This window comes from Lactuca virosa, chromosome 4, assembly GCF_052849685.1.
Source record: "Lactuca virosa cultivar CGN04683 chromosome 4, Lactuca_virosa_CGN04683_v6, whole genome shotgun sequence".
In the NCBI taxonomy this organism is placed as follows: domain Eukaryota; kingdom Viridiplantae; phylum Streptophyta; class Magnoliopsida; order Asterales; family Asteraceae; genus Lactuca; species Lactuca virosa.
Window position 1 is genome coordinate 201,182,761 of NC_136429.1, and position 23,334 is coordinate 201,206,094.

Genomic DNA, 23,334 nt, shown 5'->3' on the forward strand with positions numbered 1-23,334 from the left:
CCTTCTGAGGTCAGATCTGCTTTTCTAAACTATAGATCTGACCTCCCCAAGGCCAATAACCACGTAAAGGTCGAAACTTGACCCACATGCAACGCACCCAATGCTTCTTTTGGTGAAATAACTACTAAAATGGCTTCCTAGGCTCATAACTCCAAATGGGTGGCATAAAGCATAATGATAGGGACTCTCTGGACCCCTTAAGGTCCAGATCTAAGAACCAATTCACCTTGGGACCTCACACATTCCAGATTTAAGCTAAATAAGGCATAAAGAAACCCTAGGTTCAACCAAATCAACAAAAATACGAGAATAAGCATAGATTGATACCTCCAACAGCTTCCTCTGATCAAATGGAAGTAGATTCAAGCTCCCCAACTCGCCTAGCTTGACCTTCCTCCTTCCTTCTTGCTAAAATCCACAAGAAATGGTGAACAATGGCCTCCTTTCTCACTCACAAGGCTCACAGATGCTCTGGTACTCTCAAGGACGAAGGTAGCCGCAGTTAAGGGCCATAAGGTCCTTTAAATAGGGCACAGGCCTGGGATTTAGGGTTTCAACCCACAGCGCGGACTCGTCGAGTCCACCCTTTCCGACTCGTCGAGTCCGTTCATTAATCCAGTCAGCAATCGCGGTCCTACTCGACGAGTCTACGCCTCAACTCGTCGAGTCCCTCTCTTTTACTCAAAATAAATGATCAATCATAATACCTGGAAATCCGGATGTTACAATATGATTAACAACAACATTAAATCCACCTGTTAATTTATTATTTCTATTATTTTCATTTGATAAATTCGTAGTTTCTTCTTGCATTGTGAACCATGCAAACACTTACAATACGACATGTCAAAACCTTCACATTGCAATAAGCACACACATGACCGATCTGGGGCGAAGTCCGAGCTTTTTTACTAGATATATTTTATGGCCGCCTCTTTATTGGGCTAGTGAAGCCATAAATGACATAATTGAAGGATCAATATCATAACTTCACAACTATTTGGCTCATGTGTGAGGACTTAAACTATTATGTAGTAAAAAAAAAAGTGAGCTACGTGTTTTGTGGAAAAGGAAACGGTGGCTTAAGACTTGAAAATGCAGTCTATGCATTTAGATTGTGTTTGGCGCGCCACAGCTAGCTGATAAGCTAACTTATTTTTCGAGCTTTTTTATGTTGTTGTGTTTGGCAAGCCAAAAAGTAGCTTATAAGCTAGCTTTTTAAAAAACTATTTAGATTAGCTTTTTTGGAGCTTTTTTAAAAATTTCCAAATATACATCTTAATTAATTATAGAAACACATTATCTTAAATGTTATTTTATGTAATTTTATATATTTCAGCTAGCTTTTCAGTTAGTTTTACCAAATGTCCCTTTTTATTAGCTAGCTTTTCAGCTATCAACTAGCTTTTAATTTAACAGCTAGCTTTTCAGTTATCAGCTAACTTTTCAGATAACAGGTAGTTTTTTAGCTAGTACGCCAAACGTAGTCTTAATGCATTAAACACTCGAGTCAAGTTGCGACAATATTATATATATATATATATATATATATATATATATATATATATATATATATATATATATATGTGTGTGTGTGTGTGTGTATGTGTGTGTGTGAATGGAAGAAGAGAGTTATGACTTGGATTCCTATAAATAGGTTTCTTTCTTTCATTTGTAAATACACACTTTCATTTGTAAATACACAACGCACAACAACGAACATAGATAAACAGAAAAGAAATAGTGAGGTTGTATTTTGTTGATTCTTATTTTTTTTAGCCAAAATACGAGTAATATCTTACAGTGAGTGATCAGATTACAAGTGTAGTTTAGCCTTATATGATTGTAATTTATTTGGTGTTAATAAAATCATCTCTCTCTCTCTTCTGTAGATGTAGGTCAGATTAGACCGAACCACATTAAATACCGTGTTTCGATTTTTTATAGTTTTCGTTTGCAGTTTTTTAGTAGTTTTATTCCGCGTGTTTTACGGAAACCATTTATCATTTTATCCGAAATGCTTAACTTGTTTTTTTGCATTCTCAACAATCTTTACGTTGAATGAACCATTTGTGTTTCCAAAAATCTTGAAATCTAATATTCAAATAAATTTTTGAGAACGATGAGAGCAATACCGAATACATGGTAGAAACTCTTTGCTTTAAAAAAAAAAAAGATATAATAACTGTCTTTAATTAGTTGGTGCGTGGGATTATTATTATTATTATTTATTTATTTATTTATTTATTTATTGCAGATTTTGTCAACGAACTTGCCAAAAATCCGTGGATGGGGATAGTCTAAAATCACATTTATACAGGTAGAAAATAGTAGCATTCTATAAAGTTAATAATCAACAACCCCATCCCCTTACTTTCCTCCAATCAATCAATCAATGTTGTTTTCACCGATTTTTGAAATTAATAACAACAGGATTCAAATACTATGTTCGTTATAAGCTCAAAATTTGGCTTTTAGTTTGTAATTCGCCAATAAAAACACAAAAGCGACTCAGTTCTCCAAACTCAACCACACTTATTTCTTCCTTCTTCACACAAGTCCCAATCCATTTCAAACACCTCAAAAACGATGACCCACATAAAAGATTTCCTCGCCGGTATCTTGAACTCCGGTAAGAACATTAACTTAACCAACAAAAGAAAAAAGATCTTCTTAACTGCTTTTGCATCAATCCTACTACTCTCCGCTCTAATCGGCATTGTGGTCGGAGTCAAATCTCGAAACTCCACCACAGAAACCATCACAGTTTCAGCCGCTCACGCCATCGTAAGATCATCATGCAGCGCCACGTTGTACCCAGACCTATGCTATTCCGTCATCAGCAGCCACCCAGGTATGCACAAAAATATCAAAAAACAAAAGGACGTGATCGAGCTTGCTGTTAATATAACAACTAATGCCGTCGAACATAACTACTTCCACATAAAGAAGCTCACCACTCGCAAAGGTCGGTCGCAGCGCCAGATCGCCGCCCTTCACGACTGCCTGGAGATGGTATCGGAGACATTGGACGAGCTCCACGATGTCATGAAGGACCTCGAAGAGTATCAAACCAAGAGATCGCTCAGGCAGCATGCCGACGACCTCAAGACGCTAATGAGTTCCACCTTAACCAACCAGGAAACGTGTCTCGACGGCTTCTCCCACGACACGGCGGACAAGAACCTCCGGAGATCACTAAAAAAAAGCAATGACTGGGTGGAGAAAATGTGCAGCAATGCATTGGCCATGATTTGTAACATGACGAGTATAGATTTGGCGAATGAGAGGAAACTTAACGGGAGGAACTTGAAGGAGGAGGTGAATAATGTATGGCCGGAGTGGTTTTCAGCTGGGGACAGGAGGTTGTGGCAGTCAGAGACGGCGGTGACGCCAGACGTTGTGGTTGCTGCGGATGGTAGTGGAGACTATGACACGGTGGCGGCTGCGGTGGAAGCAGCACCGTCGAAGAGCAAGACAAGGTACGTGATTAGGATAAAATCCGGGGTATATCGGGAAAATGTGGAGGTGGCGAAAAGCAAAACCAACATAATGTTTATGGGAGATGGAAGAAACGATACGATCATTACCGGAAACCTGAGCGTGAAAGGAGGAACCACCACCTTCAAGTCCGCCACCGTCGGTTTGTCATCTTATCTCTTTTTTCTAAATAAACAAAAAATTTATTTTGTACTTTTAAATTTATTAATTTTTTACCCTGTTTTTTTCTTTTGCATTAAAAAAATAATATTATAAAGTGGCTCTCGTGTTTTCGATATAAACGCATGCACATTCTGTCCTTATTGGTAGATAAATGTGCCCATACAGTCTGTCGTACATTCAATTTATTTTGAAAATGGACAAATGTCTAATCACTAATATAAATTAAAAATAATTTAATACAGTATAAGGATCTGTTTTTTGTTTAATATATATTCGTGAATGATTTTTTTTAATAAACAAACATTCTTCTTAGTTAAGGTAATCCAACTGTCTTTGTATTTTTAACTATGATTTCAATATTATGTCTAGATATTTATTAGAATAAATTATAAATTTGGTCAAAAAGCTTTACATAATATTGTAAATTCAGTTCAAAATTTAAAAATGTCTCAATGTTGTGAATGTGGTGTTTTTTTTTTCTTTCAAAATTACAAGTCTCGTTCAAAGTATAAAGTTATTCTATATGAGGTAGGGACATATCCGTATCAAAAAAATTCAAAATGCAACATAAAGGCAACATCTAAATTCAAAAGTTAACCATGTTCCACTGTCTATCATAATGGCAAACACAAAAGCGAAGATTTTGGGTTCATTATTCATGTGACTATGAAAAAGTGGCCCACTTTTCTTTTTACAAAACAAATATAAATCCATACATCATGATCGATGATTGATGATTAAAATAAATAGAGAAAATCATAACAATATCTAAAATGGGGACGTTTCAAGAAAAAAAAAATCTATTTATATACTCCATATATAAATAATTTATTTTGTAATGAGACCATTTTGACACAAAAGTTCTTTTTGAATGGTTTATCACTAAAAAAATCTGACAAAGGTTTATGCATTTCGTAATGATAGAAATACTAGTAACTTTTTTGTAAAAATAAGATTTTCTTTTTGTTGTGAACAGTCGTTTTGCAATCAGAAAAAAATAATAATATATATATTATCTTGTGGTGGGGAGTCATTTTGCAATCAGATTCATTGTAAAATTGATTGTTTTTTTTTTTGAAAAAAAAAAGCCAAAAAGTTTGTTCATTTTATTAAATGCCATCTTTTAAACAGTTACTTTGTGATTTTCTAAAAGTATTGGTCTTTTGATTTCGATTAAATTGAAATTTTATACATAATTAGTACATGTTATACTATAAATATTGTTATACTATAAATATGAACATACGTACACATCCATTATGTTATCATCGGTTTATATATTTATACAAACATTATTTGCAAAATGATTTATTGTGGTGTTGATACATCATGCAGCTGTCGTAGGTGATGGGTTCTTGGCTCGAGACATAACATTTGAAAACACCGCCGGAGCTGAAAACCACCAAGCGGTTGCTCTCCGTGTCGGCTCAGATTTTTCCGCTTTTTATCAATGCGACATTTTGGGACACCAAGACACTCTTTACATCCACCGTAATCGTCAATTCTACATCAACTGCTTGATCGCCGGCACCATTGATTTCATCTTCGGCAACGCAGCAGCGGTGTTCCAAGACTGCGACATCCATGCACGCCTCCCTGGACCCGGTCAAAAGAACATGCTCACAGCCCACAGCCGCACCGACCCTAACCAAAACACAGGGATTGTGATTCAAAAGTGCAGGATCGGAGCCACTTCTGATCTCCAACCGGTGATAGGGGATTTTCCGACGTATCTAGGGCGGCCGTGGAAAGAGTTTGCAAGGACGGTGGTGATGCAGTCGGTGGTTAGCGATGTGATTCATGAAGCTGGATGGCATGAGTGGAATGGGGACTTTGCATTGAACACGTTGTATTATGGTGAGTACGAGAACACAGGTGAAGGGTCGGAGACTTCTGGTAGAGTAAAATGGGAAGGTGTCAAGGTGATTACTAATGCTTCAGAGGCTGAAGTGTTTGCCCCAGAAAACTTCATTGCAGGCCATAGCTGGTTAAGCTCTACTAGCTTCCCTTATTCCCTGGGTTTATAAACAGTGGTCTAAGGAAATCTAATTTATTATTTAATAATCTAGTAGTTTGATCATAAACGAAGCCACTATTAATTGTTTGGGTGTGACGTGATACGTAATCTACATAAAAGAGCGAGAGAGAAATAGTGATATATTGATTTACTATATTGATTAAATGAATACAAGGCCTTGTGTATTTATACATCGTGCGTTAAGTTGTTTTAGATAAGCATAAGGAGACTAACTCGTTAACCATAAGGAAACCAACTCTAGCTCAACTTGGGATGATGAGGCAAAGACTACTTATGCACTATCACGCCTCAAGCAAATCTCCGATGTGAAGCTTGGATCGCAAGTGCTTAAATCGAGACATAGAAAGTCCATTTGTTAGTATATTAACAAGCTCAGACGTAGTCGTGGCATAACAAAACCATATCACGCATGAAATGAATGTCGATCTCAACATGTTTAGTGCGTTAGTGAGGAACATGATTAACTGCCAAATACATTGCACTCAAATACATCGTAGTGTCCGTGGACTTGTGACCGGAAGTAAAAGCTCATTCATAAGTGAAGTCAACCATCGTATCTTTATGGTCGTGGAAGCAAGCATGATATATTGCAGTGCTCTAATGGTATTGCAATAATATAACGTTAGATCAGCAAGTGGTATATATCGCAAAAAACCTAGACAATTGTTTGTTATTAGAAACTAGAGCATAACGGCTTATGAGTAGTAACACCAAATGGTGCTAATAAATCGCTCAACTACTTAGGGCATCCACAATCCATTGAACTCTATGGAGTTCAATGGATTGCCACATCACTGTCATATCAACATTTCACTTTTTATTCAACAATACTTTTTAACATTCACACTCGATTAAACTCTACAGAGTTTAATGGATTCCTATATTTGGTTTGAAATTTAATTGAAAAAGAAAACATTAAATTTATCGAACCACTCAATTATCATACAACTCTCTCATTCAACTCTCATCCATGTTATCACTCACACTCCATTAAACCTCTATTCAGTCTTAGTAATCATCTATTCAACTCTTATTAAACACTCATTATGGATGCTCTTATGTTGTGTTAGATACAATCTGCCAATATGGAAAGTAGCCTAAATAGTAAATACCTAAGGAATACCGACCGTATCTTTCAAGAAAAATGGAGAATGTAATGTCTAAATGGGATCAATGGTGAAGGATGCCAAACTACCTATAATCAATATATCTTTAATATAGACAAGAACGTAAAAATTATTAGACTCTATACAATAAATAAATAATGAATTATCTTACATATACTGCAAAATCCATGATGTAATAAAGCAGAATAAAGCTTGGCAGACCAAAAACATGTAGCCTACTTAATATGATGAGCACATATAAGATCAATAAACCCAGATGGTGTGATCATATAGACTCATTTAGTTAAGTCGCTATTAAGAAACATATTATTAACATCAACTTTACGAATACCCCAACCATGTAAATATGCAACTGAAAAGAACAGTGTTGATCGTGCTTGGTTTGATAATTCGGCTAAAGATTTATGTGTCATCAATACCGTGTGTCTAAAGAAACCCTTTCATTACTAGACGCGTTTGTAGCAATTAAGGCATCGTTTGATAGTTTCTGATTGGGAAAGTGCTGACTGTCAAAGGTCTGTTTGAGTAATAAATTCTAACTGAATAAGAAATCATGTTGTTTATTGTACATCTGATTGAATGTGCTGACCGATGCAAAATGATTATTTTACCCTGCTGTTCTATACAATCAATATTTGCTTTTGTTAATTTACCATTATACGCTATTATAATTTTAATTTAATATTATATATATTCTTCATAAACTTTCAAAATATGATAATTACCTAAATTATTCTTTTAATAAATTTTAATAAGCTAAAGCTTGTAAATAATTAAATAATTAAATCTTATTAACGATTTTACAAACAATTAAAAACATGGGTTGTACAAGAAACTTTTATGTGAATAAAAAGCTTTTAAATTAAAATGAAAACAACTTCAGCAAGGCAAGAAAAGATGGGAAATTTCATTAAGGCATTTTTTACGAACACTTACAGTACAATAATTCATTTCAACCTTATAGATGGATATCTGAAAGTGGAACACAACTGGTTTATTTTGTTTAGTTTCTGCAAGTGACCGACGATCAAAGAACCAATCAAAGGCAAGGAGAAGCTTTTTTTAACAAGTAGGAAACAAAAAAAAGATGTAGGAAGAAAATTGTAAGCTTTTTTTGCTTGATGGAGAAGACGACGTCGAAGGAGAAGCTGTGAATTTTGTGGGAGTGTGATCGATTTTGAGAAAGAAAAAAGGTGCGGTTTTGTGCAGAAGGCGTACCAGATGAAAAACGAAGAGGCGTTGAAAGATGATCAGTATGGCAAGGGCACATTTGGAAGAAGTTTCTCCCTTCTCAGTAAGTTAATTCACGATTTCTTACCAAGTCAGATGTTGCTTTCCGAGTCAGACGCTTAAAATTGGTTTACTAAACACCTTTAGTTGATCGAGTCAGCCAAAAATGTCTAACCCGACTCGGTCAGACACATATCAAACACAACCTAATTGTCCCATAAGTGTTACACTTTATTTTGTAAACACACACATCCGATTATACTTATATTATGAGGTATCGAGAATAGATCACAAGTTTGATTGGAATATTTCAGGAAGTAAAACAGATAACTCATGAAACCACACAAATACAAAGACACATTATTTACATGGTTCAGTCAATGTGACTTACGTCAACAAACAGGAGGGAGACATAGATTACAAATATAATTTCGCAGAGGTCCGACCTACTGACTAGAATTCATGGCACGATTAAATAACTAGTTGGCATCCATATTTATAAACTAGGGATCAAACCTAAATCCCTAATGGTCCAAGCCCATAAATCCATAGGTACTTGAAAGGTGTCAACCAATCACGAGTCGCCATGCAGCTGCTTCTAGAATATTTAACCTTTGACTTTGGAAAGCACCTTTGCACCAAAGAGAACTTTATCTCACTATGAGATTTTTTAGCCACCAAAGAGAGCTTTCTCTCACTAGGAGGGCTTTCAACCACCAAAGAGAGCACCAATGCATCCAAGAACACCACCGCTTCCTAGAACACCAACACTTTCAAATGCTCTATTAGAAAGCTTTGTCACAACGTTATGTCAGAAAACTTTGTAACAATGCTTGCCATAATTCTCTGTCACAATGCTCTATCATAATTGCTAAATATTCAAATCATATTTAACCATCTCCACCTTGACTTGAGTATACTCTGAATTTCTCTAGAAACCAAGAAATTCATCCCTTGTCCTGTAATCTTTCTCCATAGGGACTTAACACATGCACATATCTACCAAGTCCAAGCAAAGCTTGTAGTTCTCTATGGGTAATAAGTTTGTCAACATGTCTGTTGGATTCACATTGGTGTTTATCTTCGGTATGCGGGTTATTTGGCTTATGTGGTGGATACTCGTGTTGGGGATCAGGTTTCAGTTTCAGAGGTCCCAGTTTTCATGGAGTTCGCCGATGTGTTCCCGGAAGAGTTACCCGGTGTGCCTCCTGAGAGGCAGGTCGAGCTCAGGATTGATCTTGTGCCAGGTGCGGCCCTGATTGCCAAGGCGCCATACCGCTTGGCATCGCCTGAGATGCAGGAGTTTTCATCTCAGCTGCAGGAGCAGCTAGGCAAGCAGTTCATCAGACCGAGTAGTTCTCCGTGGGGAGCGCCAATTTTTTTCATCAAGAAGAAGGATGGTTCACATCAGATGTGTATTGATTACCGGGAATTGAACAAGCTAACGGTGAAGAACCGTTATCCCCTTCCGCGGATTGATGACCTCTCTGATCAGTTGCAGGTGCATCTTGATTCTCCAAGATAGATCTGAGGTTCGGGTATCATCAGGCCATGGTGAGAGAGGAAGACGTGGAGAAGACCACGTTCCGGGCTCTTTATAGGCATTACGAGTTTGTGGTGATGCCATTTGGGTTCACCAATTCGCCTGCAATATTTATGGATTCGATGAATCGAGTATGCAGGCCGATGCTCAATCGTTCGGTTATTGTGTTCATTGATGATATATTGGTATATTCCAAGACCAGAGAGCAGCATGAGGAGCATCTTTGTGAGCTTCTGGGGGTTTTGAGGTGAGAATGGCTTTATGGTATGTTCTCGAAGTGCGAGTTTTGGTTACGAGAGGTTCAGTTCCTTGGACACCTCATTAACCAGGATGGTATATTCGTCGATCCGGCCAAGATCGAGACCGTGATGTAGTGGGAGGTTCCGAAATCTCCCTTGGATATCAGGAGTTTCTTGGGATTGGCAGGGTACTATCGGAGATTCATTCAGGATTTCTCCAAGAGTGCAGTACCCCTCACTCGTCTAACAACGAAGGGGTGGATTTCTGATGGGGACCTGAGAAGCAGACAACATTTGATACCCTTCGGCAGAGATTATGTGAGGCCCCGGTTTTGACCCTCCGGAGGGAATTGAGGATTTTGTGGTATTTTGTGATGCATCCATCACTGGTTTGGGGCAGTCCTCATGCAGAGAGGACGAGTGATAGCTTATGTTTCGCGGTAGCTGAAGTCGTACGAGACACGATATCTCACGCATGATCTGGAGTTGGGGGCAGTGGTTTTTGCCCTCAAGATTTGGAGGCATTATCTTTATGGGGTCTGTTGTACTATCTACACGGATCTCAAGAGTTTAAGACATATTATGGATCAGCCGAACCTGAACATGAGGCAGCGCAGGTGGCTGGACATAGTCAAGGATTATGACTGTGAGATTCTTTACCATCTGGGTAAAGCGAATGTGGTGGCGGATGCCTTAAGCCGCAGGTCGGTTGGGTCTTCGGAGGGGGTATCGTATATGAGGGTATCAATGGACTCTCCGCTTTTGGGATTGATTAGGGAGGCTCAGACCGAGGGTGTCCGGGAAGAGAATTGGAAGAAAGAGAGGATCAGGGGTGAGATTGCCAGATTTGTGCCGGATAGTCGTGGGTTGTTGACCCGTTGTGGTCGGGTCTGGGTTCCGATGTCTGGTGGGGTCAGACAGATCGTATTGGAGGAGGCTCATAAGTCTTGTTTTTCTATCCATCCGGGGGCTACCAAGATGTATCAGGATTTGAGATTGAGCTATTGGGTGTCGTGTATGAAGAGGGAGATCGCCTAGTACGTGGAGAGGTGTGTGACTTGCAGGATGGTCAAGGCTGAGCAACATAGGCCGCATGGCAAGCTGTAGCCCCTGGAGATTCCCATGTGGAAATGGGAATAGATTTCAATGGATTTCATCACCAAGTTGTCGAAGATGGCAAAGGGTTTTGATGCTATTTAGGTCATCGTGGATCGATTGACCAAGAGTGCCCATTTAATGGCGGTTCGGGAGAGTTCTTCGGCCGAGAAGTTGGCTGAGGTGTATGCTCGCGAGATCATTGCTTGCCATGGGGTTCCGGTCCCCATTGTTTTAGACCGTGATGTTCGTTTCACCTCCCTTTTTTGGCATAAATTCCATGAGGAACTGGGCACGAGGTTGCACTTCAACACAACTTATCGTCCGCAGACCGATGGTCAGAGTGAAAGGACGATACAAACCCTTGAGGATATGTTGCGAGCCTGTGTCGTCGATTTTGGTGGGAGTTGGGACTCCTACCTGCCTCTTTCGGAGGTCTCCTACAACAACTGTCATCACCCCAGCATTGGTGCTCTGCCTTTTGAGCTTTTGTATGGGCGGAGATGTCGTACCCCGGTTTGCTGGGGCGAGGTTGGTCACAGGGTTATGGGGCGGACTGAAGTGGTCCTTCAGAGCACGGAGATGATTCAACAGATCAGGTAAAGATTGCAGACTGCTCAGAGTCGGCAGAAGAGCTATGCCGAATGACACCGATCCGAGTTGGATTTTCAGGTCGGCGACATGGTGTTACTGAAGGTCTCACCTTGGAAAGGTGTGATTCGCTTAAGGAAGAGGGGGAAGTTGGGTCCCCGGTATATTGGGCCATTTTGAATGATCGCCAGGGTTGACAAGGTTGTGTACAGATTGGATCTTCCTAAGGAGCTCAGTCAGATTCACAACACTTTCCATGTTTCGTAGCTGCGAAAGTGCATGTTGGATGGGGATGCAGTGGTTTCCTTAGATGATATCCAAGTTGATGAACGCCTGAACTATGTTGAGAGGCCAGTAGCTATTATGGAGAGGAAGGTGAAGGTTTTGCGTAGCAAGGAAGTACATTTGGTAAAGGTACGATGGTAGCACCGGAGGGGCTCCGAATGGACCTGGGAGTCGGAGGCTGATATGCGACAACATTTTCTGGATTCGTTCGCGATAGCAGACTTGGAGGACAAAGTCTAGTTCAAGTGGGGGAGAGTTGTAACACCCCGGTTTTCAGGTATTTTTCAATTCATCCCTTGGTTTTTAATTATGACATTTTAGTCCCTAAGTCCATGAGAATGAGCCTTGAAGCCCTAGTGGCAAGATGGTAATTTTGGGACAGGAGGAGTACGCTAAGCGTACATGTGGGTATGCTAGTATGTTGGGCGTACACATATGTACGTTGGGCGTACACTCTGGGCGTACTCATGTCCGAGAGAAAACCTAAGTTTTAGGGTTTGAGGGGTATTTAAGCATCTTTATGGCTCATTTACCCCCACCTTTTTAGCCTCCAAAGCCTTTGAGTCGTTTTTGGCGAACCCTAGTCCCTTAAGAGTGTATTTCGAGCTAAAAGTGTGTACTTGGTGTGCTTAAGGAAGAAAGAATTGCATCAAGGAGCTTAGAAGTTGAAGCAAGCTTGTGGATCTGGGATCATCACCTTCTTGGGAGGCTCCAGAAGGTAAAAAGTATTCACCTTGATGCTTTGTTTACTTGGATCTCATTTTAGTGACTTTATGTTGTTCTTCTTGTCTCAAAAGTCCCATTTTTATGCATGTTTGGTTATGGACATTTTGGGCTATCGTTTCAAACCCTAGGAAGGTACTATGCCATAAAAATGAGGTCCCTTTAGCTAGTTTGGCTCCGTGCATCTTGTAGAAGGTCTTAATGGATTAAGACCATGCATTAAGGACTTTATGGACGTGTAAAGTCATAAAGTTAGAAACTTTATGACCCTAGTATGCCTCTGGACCTTGGATCTGAAGTATAAGCTTAAGTGCTAAAGCCATTAATCACTTAATGAAGAACTTGGGATTTGCGAGGGCATGCCCCACGTAGCTTGGTGTATGCCCTGTGTACCCGGTCAGCCAACCCGATGGTGGTTTTTGTGAAGCTTCTTGTACGTTGAGGGTACCTCTAGAGTACGCCTCGCGTACTTGCATGGGTCAGCCCATGTTGAGTTAACTCGGCTGGGTTGACTCGACTGGTTTGACTCAGTGGGCTTATAGACTTTGACCGGTTGACCATAAGTTTGACCATGTTTGACCAAGTTTGAATTTGAGGGTATTTTGGGATTTTGATGGAAATTGGCCACTTGATGGATGTAGGCATTGAGTAGAGAGCTGAGATTCGAAGTTGGACCTTATCAGTTCTATGCAGCTTGTGAGGTGAGTTTTCCTCACTATACTTTCGGGTCGAAGGCACCAAGGTCGGCCCATTGGTTTGATAACATGATATTGTTGATATGCTGAGTATGGAATAGATCTGCATGCTAGTCTTGATATACTAGTCTGGTAGATCTGTAGGACTACCTATGATACTGTCTGTTTATCTGTATATGATATTATCTGTTATATGTCGACATATTGTGTGAGTTGGGTTGAGGTTGTATCGCTCCGTGCTGTAGCCAACAAACTCTGGAGCAAACCAGATATGAGCTGAGGGCCGGCGAGGGTATATCAGACTCATACTGAAGGCTCATGAGCATTAATTCCAGATACGAGCTGAGGGCCGGGAAGGGCATGCCAGAATCGTACTGAGGGCTTAGTTGTGAGCAAGCCAGACATAAGTTGTAGGTCGAGGGCAAGCCAGACTTATGTTGTGGGCTCAGGGGTAATCCAGTCTGTTAGCTGTGGACCCATTGCATGTTGTTATTGTATATGTGATATTTGTTTGTGTATTGGTATTTTGGAGGAACTCACTAAGATTTGAGCTTACAATTTTGGATTGTGTTTCAGGTACCTCAGAGGATCGCGGAAAGACGAATGTGTGATCGTGCACCTCCTCGAGTTTTGATTTTATGATTTTGAGAAAACTCTGATATTAAACCTATTTTGAAAACTATTTTTAAACAATGATGATTTATTGGTTGTTTTAAAAGTTTAAATTTTTCATGAATTTTATGGTCGTTACAGAAATGGAAAGATAAACTTCCTCCACCCATGTGCTCGTTTAACAAAGGAAGAATGTATTAATTCATTGCCTTTCCTATCTCTACGTACATTTCTTTCTTTTATATTTAACTAGCAAAGTAACATGATATATTATACGAAACCATCTACTGATGGCCTAACAGGTAAAGGAAGTGAAACTCCTTCCTTACCCCTAAGAGGTCATGAATTTGAGTCCTTGAGGGTTCCAATCAGCGGATGACCACTGACCCCCTCTCCTCACAGGGCGTTTAAACTAGACCACATGTTCTACCAGGGATGCATAGGCCTTAAGGTTATGTCGGTCGGGTCGGTTGATGTCCTCTATTATCAAAAAGAAAAAAAATGTAAGACAAATTTGTAAGATTGGTGAAACCCGTGGCCTCTCAATTTTCATGGGTAAATCTTAATCACTCAAACAACTCCAAGTATGCTTCAATTAGTCAATTTTCACTTTGTTTTCTTAAAAATGTCTTCAAGAAGTGTAGCATTTATAATTCAAGTTGTCACATAATCTAACATGTCACCATATTTGCAACATGCGCATTTAGAAAAAACTAATGAAAAATGGATTAAATAACTCACATCCGCAACATAAACTCCACCTAAAGAAAACAACCAAATTATTCGATACATTACTTTCATCCTCTTACACACAACAGTTACCCTAAATCGATCCATTTGTTCACAGATTGAGTGAATAAGGGAAGGTAGTAGAGCTTAACCAACTACCCCCTGCAATGAAGTTTCCCGGAGTATACCCTTGAGCCTCTGATGAACTTGTAATCACCTTGAACCCTTTCCATTTTACCCTACCGGAAGTTGCAGCACCACCCCCTGTGTTCTGATACTCACGGTAGCTTAAACTATCAAGCGCAAAGTTCCCATCCCACTCAAACCATCCGGCTGGATGGATCACATTGCTAACCGTCGATTGCATCACCACAGTTCTTGAATAAAGTTTCCATGGTCGTCCTAGATACGTCGGAAAACTCCCTATCACCGGTAGGAGGTCGGAAGTGGCGCCTATCCTGCACTTTTGAATCACAATCCCTGTGTTTTGGTTAGGGTCGGTGCGGCCTTGTGCCGTGAGCATGTTCTTTTGACCGGGTCCAGGGCGGCGTGCATGGATGTCGCAGTTCTGGAACACCGCTGCAGCGTTGCCGAAGATGAAATCCACGGTGCCGGCGATGAAACAGTTGATGTAAAATTGACGGTTACTGTGGACGTAAAGGGTGTCTTGGTAGGCCAACATGTCACATTGATAGAATGCGGAAAAATCCGAGCCGACACGAAGTGCCACCGCTTGGTGGTTTGCAGCTCCGGCGGTGTTTTGAAAGGTTACATCACGTGCCAAGAATCCATCGCCTACGATAGCTGCATAACGCCACACAGAGTTGTTTTTTATGAATTTTATTTAATTGACCAACAAAAATAATACAGGGATAAATTAGTAATAATATTTAATTCCATTAGTATGTGATGATGTTACTTAAATGATAATGATGTCTAGTAGGTGTTTTCAAATATAAATAGTATATTTATCATGTACACCTGAGGGTATAATTATGCATAAAAATTAATTTTCCAATTTAATGATCAAAATCAACGAGTAATATGTATTTTATCTTCAGTTAGTCATGAAATATGGTATTGTATAATTGTATTTGATTTATACGTAAAAACAATAACAAAAAAGAAAAATAGATGGACACTCTTATCTTATATATAGTTATGGAAAGATGAAAAAGATAATGAAGATGTTGGTCTTCGTATCTCCCAAGGTTTAATAATATGCTTAACCTCCACGTGAAGCCTCAGCTTTTGAAGTTAAAAAAATGAAAGAAAAGTGAAATATATATAAATAATAAAATAAAATAAGCATATTTAGAAATACATGATAGACTGATAGTTAGAATTACCTGAACGAAAAATAATTTTCAGTTATTGATTTAAAAAACAACTCGTTAGCAAATTATGAATTAAAGAAAAAAATGTATGTCATGATACATTATTACTCATTTAGTGATTCGAGTTTTGTGTATTTTCCATATAAATCGACAGACATAAAAACAGCATAAGCACATGTATCTTTGAAATATTAAAAACGACATAACTAAAAACAGAATACGCATGCAGTAGTCATATCGAAAAAATGGTTAAAAACTCTATAATAAAATTAATAACACTTTTGTATAGAAAAAGAGATAGGATGACTAACCCACGGTGGCGGAGTTGAAAGTGGTGGTTCCACCTTTTACACTACGGCTTCCGGTAATGATTGTATTCTTTCTTCCATCTCCCATTAACATTATGTTAGTTTTGGACGACGGCACCTCCACGTTTTCCCGGTACACCCCAGCCTTTATCCTAATCACGTACCTTGTCTTGCTCTTTGACGGCGCTGCTGCCACCGCAGCCGCCACCGTCTTGTAGTTTCCACTACCATCGGTAGCAACCACCACGTTTGCCTTCACCGTCCCTGACTGCAACAACCTCCTATCTCCGGTAGATAACCACTCCGGCCATGCATTATTCTGTTCCTCCTTCAAGTTCCTCCCGTTAAGTTTCCTCTCATTCGCCAAATCTGTTCTCGTCATGTTACAAATCATGGCCAGTGCATTGCTGCACATCTTCTCCACTCTCCTCTCGCTTTTTTCCAGCGATTTACGGAGTTTCTTGTCGGCTTCGTCGTGGGAGAATCCGTCGAGACAAGTTTCTTGGTTGGTGATGGCGGAGCTCATTAGCGTCTTGAGGTCGTCGGCATGCTGCCTGAGTGATTTCTTGGTTTTATACTCTTCGAGGTCTTTGATGACATCGTGGAGCTCGTCCAATGTCTCCGACACCATCTCCAGGCAGTCGTGCAGCGCCGTGATCTGGCGATGCGTCAGACCTTGGCGATTGGTGAGTTTCTTTATCTGGAAGTAGCTGTGCTCGACGGCAGTAGTTGTTATATTAACAGCAAGCTCGATCACGTCCTTTTGAGTTTTGACCTTTTTGGTCATATCGGGGTGGCTGGTGATGGTGGAATAGCATAGCTCTGGGTACAAGGTGGCGCTGCATGATGATTTTACGACGGCATGGGAGGCTGAAACTCTGATGCTTTCTGTGGTGGAGTTTCGAGATTTGACTCCGATGACAATGCCGATTAGAGCCGAGAGTAGTAGGATTGATGCAAAAGCAGTTAAGAAGAGTTTTTTTCTTTTGTTGGATAAGTTGATGTTCTTACCGGAGTCCAAGATTCCGGCAAAGAAATCTTTGATGTGGGTCATCATTTTTGAGGTGTTTGAAATGGATTGGGACTTGTGTGAAGAAAGAAGAAACAAGTGTGGTTGAGGTCGAATAAGTGAGTCGCTTCTGTGTTTTTATTGGCGAATTATAGTCCGATCTTCAAGTTATTTTATAATTTTGATCTTATAATAATCATAATATATGAATGCTTCTATTAATTTTAAATAAAATCTTGCTAGAATATTGGTCGGAGGAGAGTTATAAATAAAGAGATGGTTCATAGAAGTGTAAACCATCATCATTTTCAATAGAAGGGTTTTTTTTAGAGAGGAGGCCATGTTTATACTAATTAAATTTCAATAGAAGGGTTTTTTAAAGGAGAGGAAGTGATGTTATACTTATTAAAGTCCACTTAGATGTCAAGACCATGGCGTTGGTTATAATGCTTGTCATGTTAATTTTTTTTTTAAATTTAATTTATATGAAAAATAATCAATTTAAAGTTTAAACAAAATATTTTGATAAAAACTAAAATTTTATTAAGTTTGATGAGTATCACGACATTTTCATATGAAAAAATAAAACATATTGATTATCTTTATAAAATAAAAGAGTAAATTACATGAATGATCCCTATGGTTTAGGGTAATCCGCGCGTTTGGTCTCTAACTTATTTTTTTAACTCGGAAGATCCCTGGTATTTGTTTTTGTTACGCGCTTGGTCCCTGTCTTACCTAAAAAGACTATTTTGCCTTTGATTTTTTCATTTATTTAATCAAACACACTCCCAACTCCACCCCCTCATATTATCTTACCTACCCTACCATTTTTTCCTATTTAATTCATAGTATTTTTAGGTAAGACATGGACAAAACGCGTAACAAAAACAAACAGTAGGGACCAAGCGTGTAACAAAAACAAATAGTAGGGACCTTCCGAGTTAAAAAAATAAGTTAGGGACCAAACGTGCAAATTACCCCAAACCATAGGGACCATTCGTGTAATTTAAATTATATTTTTAGGGTATAATATTAATTAACTTATAGAGTTTATTTGAATTAATAAAGAATATTAAATATCAAAGGGGATAAATCAAATGTTAATTTTATAAAGTTTAAAGGTAAATACAATATTTCACTTTAAGTTTAGGATAGAAAGTCTAGCAAGAGATAATTTCCTAGAACCATTGTTGCAATTTCCAATTCATTTACTATTTCTCTCTCATCGGTAGTTGTTTGTCGAATTCATCGACCATGTTCAGCATACCGAGAAGACGGGCCGATGTTTGCCGAGCCACATAGGCGTTACCGAGGAACAAACTTAAGCCACTTCGTCTGGCCTTAGACATAAAAAAATGGTTGCATCATCAAATATCAACTCCATTACGTTCTCACCAGCATTAAAAAATGATATTCACTTCGTAAGTTGATAGTATGTGGGGGAGAAGAAGAAGAGAAACAGAGAAAAGGTTTTTTCTCTATCACTTCTGAAGGATGGTTTTTTCTTACTAATAATTAATTAATTCTCATTGATTTCATATCAATTTATTATCATATAAATTAACAAATCAATTATTTAAGTATTGATCTCATAGTAATTTATTCACATAATAAATTAACAAACTAATTATCTATTTCCAATTAATATATTAATCATATAATATATTAACAAATCATTTCTTCATAATTTCCAATTAGTTTATTAATCATATAATAATCTAATAAATTATCTTTCTCTCTCCTAATATCATTTCTAGCTATTTCTGGATAAGATGGAAACCCAAGAAGGACTTTGCTTCCGGTTACAAGTATATACCAATTTAGTTATGAGCTTAGACACTTCAGATATCGGCAACAAATCATTTAGGGACCCAAAGATATCGTTTTTCCTGTTAAGGCAAAAGGAAGGAATAAACTTTGACTAGATAACTGTAACATTTACTTATCAAATCATACATGATACTACGTTTTATAACATCATGTTACTGATACGTTTAGGCAACACCAATGCACAACCGACTTGCAAATTACAACTTATGTATCTCCATTTGAAGAAAGAATATATTATTGTCTTACAATTACTTGTGATAAAATCTATGAAGTAATCTCTAAGCGTGGGTTTATCCAATACTCAAAATCACCATTTTCTAAGTATTGATGAATATTGTAGCAATCGCATGCAATGTCCAATCTCTATGGAAAACCTACAATCAATTCATGACAGCTTTAATTCACTACTTACTTCCAAAAGTATGAATGCCTGTGGAATTTTGAATAATAAAGTTACTCGTGAAGTAAACATGCAAAGTGAAACACAATAATACACTAATTAACTATGGTATCATACCTATTAAATATAAATAAATCCCTATTATTTAATCACCATAACAATTACGAATCTATTCATTTATAATATTTCGAGTAATCAAGTAACCATTTGAATTGGATAACATCAGCCATGCCATGTTATTAACATACATACTATGCTTATCTATGGTCCTTCTTTTGTGAACAAATCAACTGGACATTATTCCAATGATGTCCATTTCACAATTCCAAATTCTTATCACTATCCAAGATGTAGTGGAATTTCATCTTTACATGCATTTGTAACGTCCCAAAATCATGAAAAAAAAAATTTATTTTTAAAATTATCCCAAATTCATAAATTATTCAAAACATAGTTTCCAAAAGTCATAGTCATAATCAGAGTATCCCAAAATAATAGATCAAGTGAATATCAAGAAGGATGTGCACAATCGCGCATTCGCCTTGCCCTTGTCCTCTAAAGTACCTGAAACCATAAAATCAAACTGTAAGTCAAAGCTTCGTGAGTTCCCCTAAAATACCACCACATGAACATATAAGACTCCCTCCGTCCCAAAATTATTGTCCACAAACAAAAAACACACAGATTAAGAAAAAAATAATTACCACTAACTTTATTAAATGAAATGAAAGTTGTACCCTTTGTTGCATTTAATTCCATTCTTTTGTTGAATTTAATTCAATGGTAGGTTAACTAATATTTAGGGGTATTTTGGTAAAAGAGATATTAATTTTTAGAAGTAGGCTATTATTTTGGGACAAACCAAAAAGGAAACATGGACTATAAATATGGAACAGAGGAAGTAACATGCATATTGGGTCCACAACCATTGGTCTAGATTACCCCTGAGCCCACAGCATAAGGCTGGATTGCCCTCGTGGCCCACAACAAATGTCTGGATTGCCCTCGAGCCCACATCATAAGTCTGGTTTGTCTTTCCGGCCCTTAGCTTATGTCTAGATTTCCCCCAGGTTTGTTGGCTTCTGCACAGAGCAATATTGCCTCAACCTAACCACATTATGTCGACATATGCAATAGATAAACACATAACCAGCAAACAGATAATCATGCAGATCTAACAGGACACTGTAGCATAGCAACAACCTATATATCAGGACATATAACCTAGTGAGTTGGCATTGGTTCCTTTAACCCACGAGAATAGTCAGGAAGACTCACCTCACAATCTAAAAGATATTTTAACTAAACGTTACTCTGAAATACCGACTCTAAAGGTGACCTATACAAAAAACAGGGATCGAGCCTCAATCTACAACTCAAAACACTCTATTTGACCTAAAGTCAAACTTGGCCAACGGTCAATGGTCAATGGTCAAAAACCACACTCAAAAGTCGCCCAGCTACTCGTCACGTCGTGACCATCTATTGGTCAAGTCGTGACCTAAGAAGACGAAATAATCGAAAATCATCATTCTCATGCCGTGACACCTAAGTGCTCACGACATGAGAAACGCTCTAAACAGATTTCATGAACAAGGTTCTTAATCCTTTTAGATATGTAACTAACACTTCCAGAACGTCTTATCTACCTCATAACCTCATAAAAATCGTGGCTTTTTGGACATGCATATCCAATGCATTTCCCAAACACAAACTAGGGAAGAAAAGGAAGAAATAGCATTATAAGATCATGTAAGAGTCTCAAAACCCAACCATATTTCAGATTTCACACTTATTTCATCAAAGGGACATTAGAGGATCCATATAGTTGACAACTTTATAGATTCCAAACACTACAGCATTCTATACATGAAAGATAATGCATAAAACCTAGATCTAAGCTTATAGACTCAAAAAGCAATGAACTTGGAAACTCACAAAGGTCCAGAAGGTGTGAAGATGAATGATGGTGAGGCTTAGATGTTGAGATGATGCACTAGATTATCTTCCTCTTCTTCTTTGCTAGAAATCACTACAAATGAGCTCAATATCAAATATAGGGTGTTAGGGTTTCAAATGGGCATTAGGAGGTGATAGAGGTTGATCGTGGGCTAACCCTAGTACTCACTTCCTTTAAATATAGGAAAAACCTTGAAAATTAGGGTTTTCCTTACAGCCAGTTCTCACGTCGTGACCCATATGGGATCACATCACGTCGTGACCCCTAAAGTCAAACTTGGTCAACGGTCAATGGTCAATGGTCAAAATCTACACTCAAAAGTCGCCCAGCTACTCGTCACGTTGTGACCATCTATTGGTCACGTCGTGACCTAAGAAGACGAAATAATCAAAAATCATCATTCTCATGTCGTGACACCTAAGTGCTCACGGCGTGAGAAACGCTCTGGACAGATTTCATGAACAAGGTTCTTAATCCTTTTAGATATGAAACCAACACTTCCAGAATGTATTATCTACCCCATAACCTCATAAAAACCATGGCTTTTTGGACATGCATATCCAGTGTATTTCCCAAACACAAAGTAGGGAACAAAAGGAAGAAATGACACTAGAAGATCATGTAAGAGTTTCAAAACCCAACCATATTTTAGATCCCACATTTATTTCATCAAAGGGAAATTGGAGGATCCATAAAGTTGGCAACTTTATGGATTCCAAACACTATATCATTCTATACATGCAAGATAATGCATAAAACCTAGATCTAAGCTTATAGACTCAAAAAGCAATGAACTTGGAAACTCACAAAGGTCCAGAAGGTGTGAAGATGAATGATGGTGAGGCTTGGATGTCGAGACGATGAATTGGATTCTCTTCCTCTTCTTCTTCTTTGCTAGAAATCATTACAAATGAGCTCTGGATCAAATATGGGGTACTAGGGTTTCAAATGGGGTATTATGAGGTGTTAGAGGCTGAGGGTGGGCTAGCCCTGGCCCTCACTTCCTTTAAATATAGGAAAAACCCAGAAAATTAGGGTTTTCCTTGCAACCAGTTCTCACGTTGTGACCCATAAAGTCAAACTTGGTCAATGGTCAATGGTCAAAATCCACACTCAAAAGTCTCCCAGCTACTCGTCGCGTCGTGACCATCTATTGGTCACGTCGTGACCTAATAAGATGAAATAATCGAAAACATCATTCTCATGTTGTGACACCTAAGTGCTCACTACGTGAGAAACACTCTGGGCAGATTTCATGAACAAGGTTCTTAATCCTTTCAAATATGCAACCAACACTTTTATAACGTCTTATCTACCTCAGAACCTCATAAAAATCATGGCTTTTTGGACATGCATATCCAATGCACATCCCAAACATAAACTAAGGAACAAAAGGAAGAAATGGCATTAGAAGATCATGTAAGAGTCTCAAAACCCAACCATATTTCAGATCCCACACTTATTTCATCAAAGGGACATTCAAGGATCCACAAAGTTGAAAACTTTATGGATTCCAACCACTATATCATTCTATACATGAAAGATAATGCATAAAACCTAGATCTAAGCTTATAGACTCAAAAAGCAATAAACTTGGAAACTTACAAAGGTCTAGAAGGTGTGAAGATGAATGATGGTGAGGCTTGGATGCTAGGATGATGGACTGGATTCTCTTCCTTTTCTTCTTCTTTTCTATAAATCACTGCAAATGAGCTCAAGATCAAATATGGGGTGTTGGGGTTTCAAAGGGGGTATTAGGAGGTGATAGAGGCTGAGGGTGGGCTAACCCTAGCCCTCACTTCCTTTAAATACAGGAAAAACCCAAAAAATTAGGGTTTTCCTTGCAGCCAGTTCTCACGTCGTGACCCATAAGGGATCACGTCGCGAGCCTCAAGGAAATCTGTGTTCTTCCAATTG

General features: G+C 38.5%; 2 protein-coding genes across 2 annotated transcripts; one reads left to right on the top strand and one right to left on the bottom strand.

Moving 5' to 3' along the window:
- Positions 1 to 2,387: 2,387 nt before the first annotated feature.
- On the top strand, positions 2,388 to 5,869 carry LOC145107916 (pectinesterase-like). The gene is made up of 2 exons (XM_079044874.1): positions 2,388 to 3,643; positions 4,999 to 5,869. Exons 1-2 carry the CDS (start codon positions 2,590 to 2,592, stop codon positions 5,688 to 5,690), a joined length of 1,746 nt encoding a protein of 581 aa, XP_078901000.1. The 5' UTR covers positions 2,388 to 2,589; the 3' UTR covers positions 5,691 to 5,869.
- Positions 5,870 to 14,543: 8,674 nt separating this feature from the next.
- Positions 14,544 to 17,352, bottom strand: LOC145107917 (pectinesterase-like). Its single transcript, XM_079044875.1, has 2 exons — positions 16,219 to 17,352; positions 14,544 to 15,374 (listed from the first exon to the last, which is right to left on the bottom strand). The coding sequence occupies exons 1-2, from the start codon at positions 17,270 to 17,272 to the stop codon at positions 14,683 to 14,685; spliced, it is 1,746 nt and encodes a 581-aa protein (XP_078901001.1). The 5' UTR covers positions 17,273 to 17,352; the 3' UTR covers positions 14,544 to 14,682.
- Between the last annotated feature and the right edge of the window lie 5,982 nt (positions 17,353 to 23,334).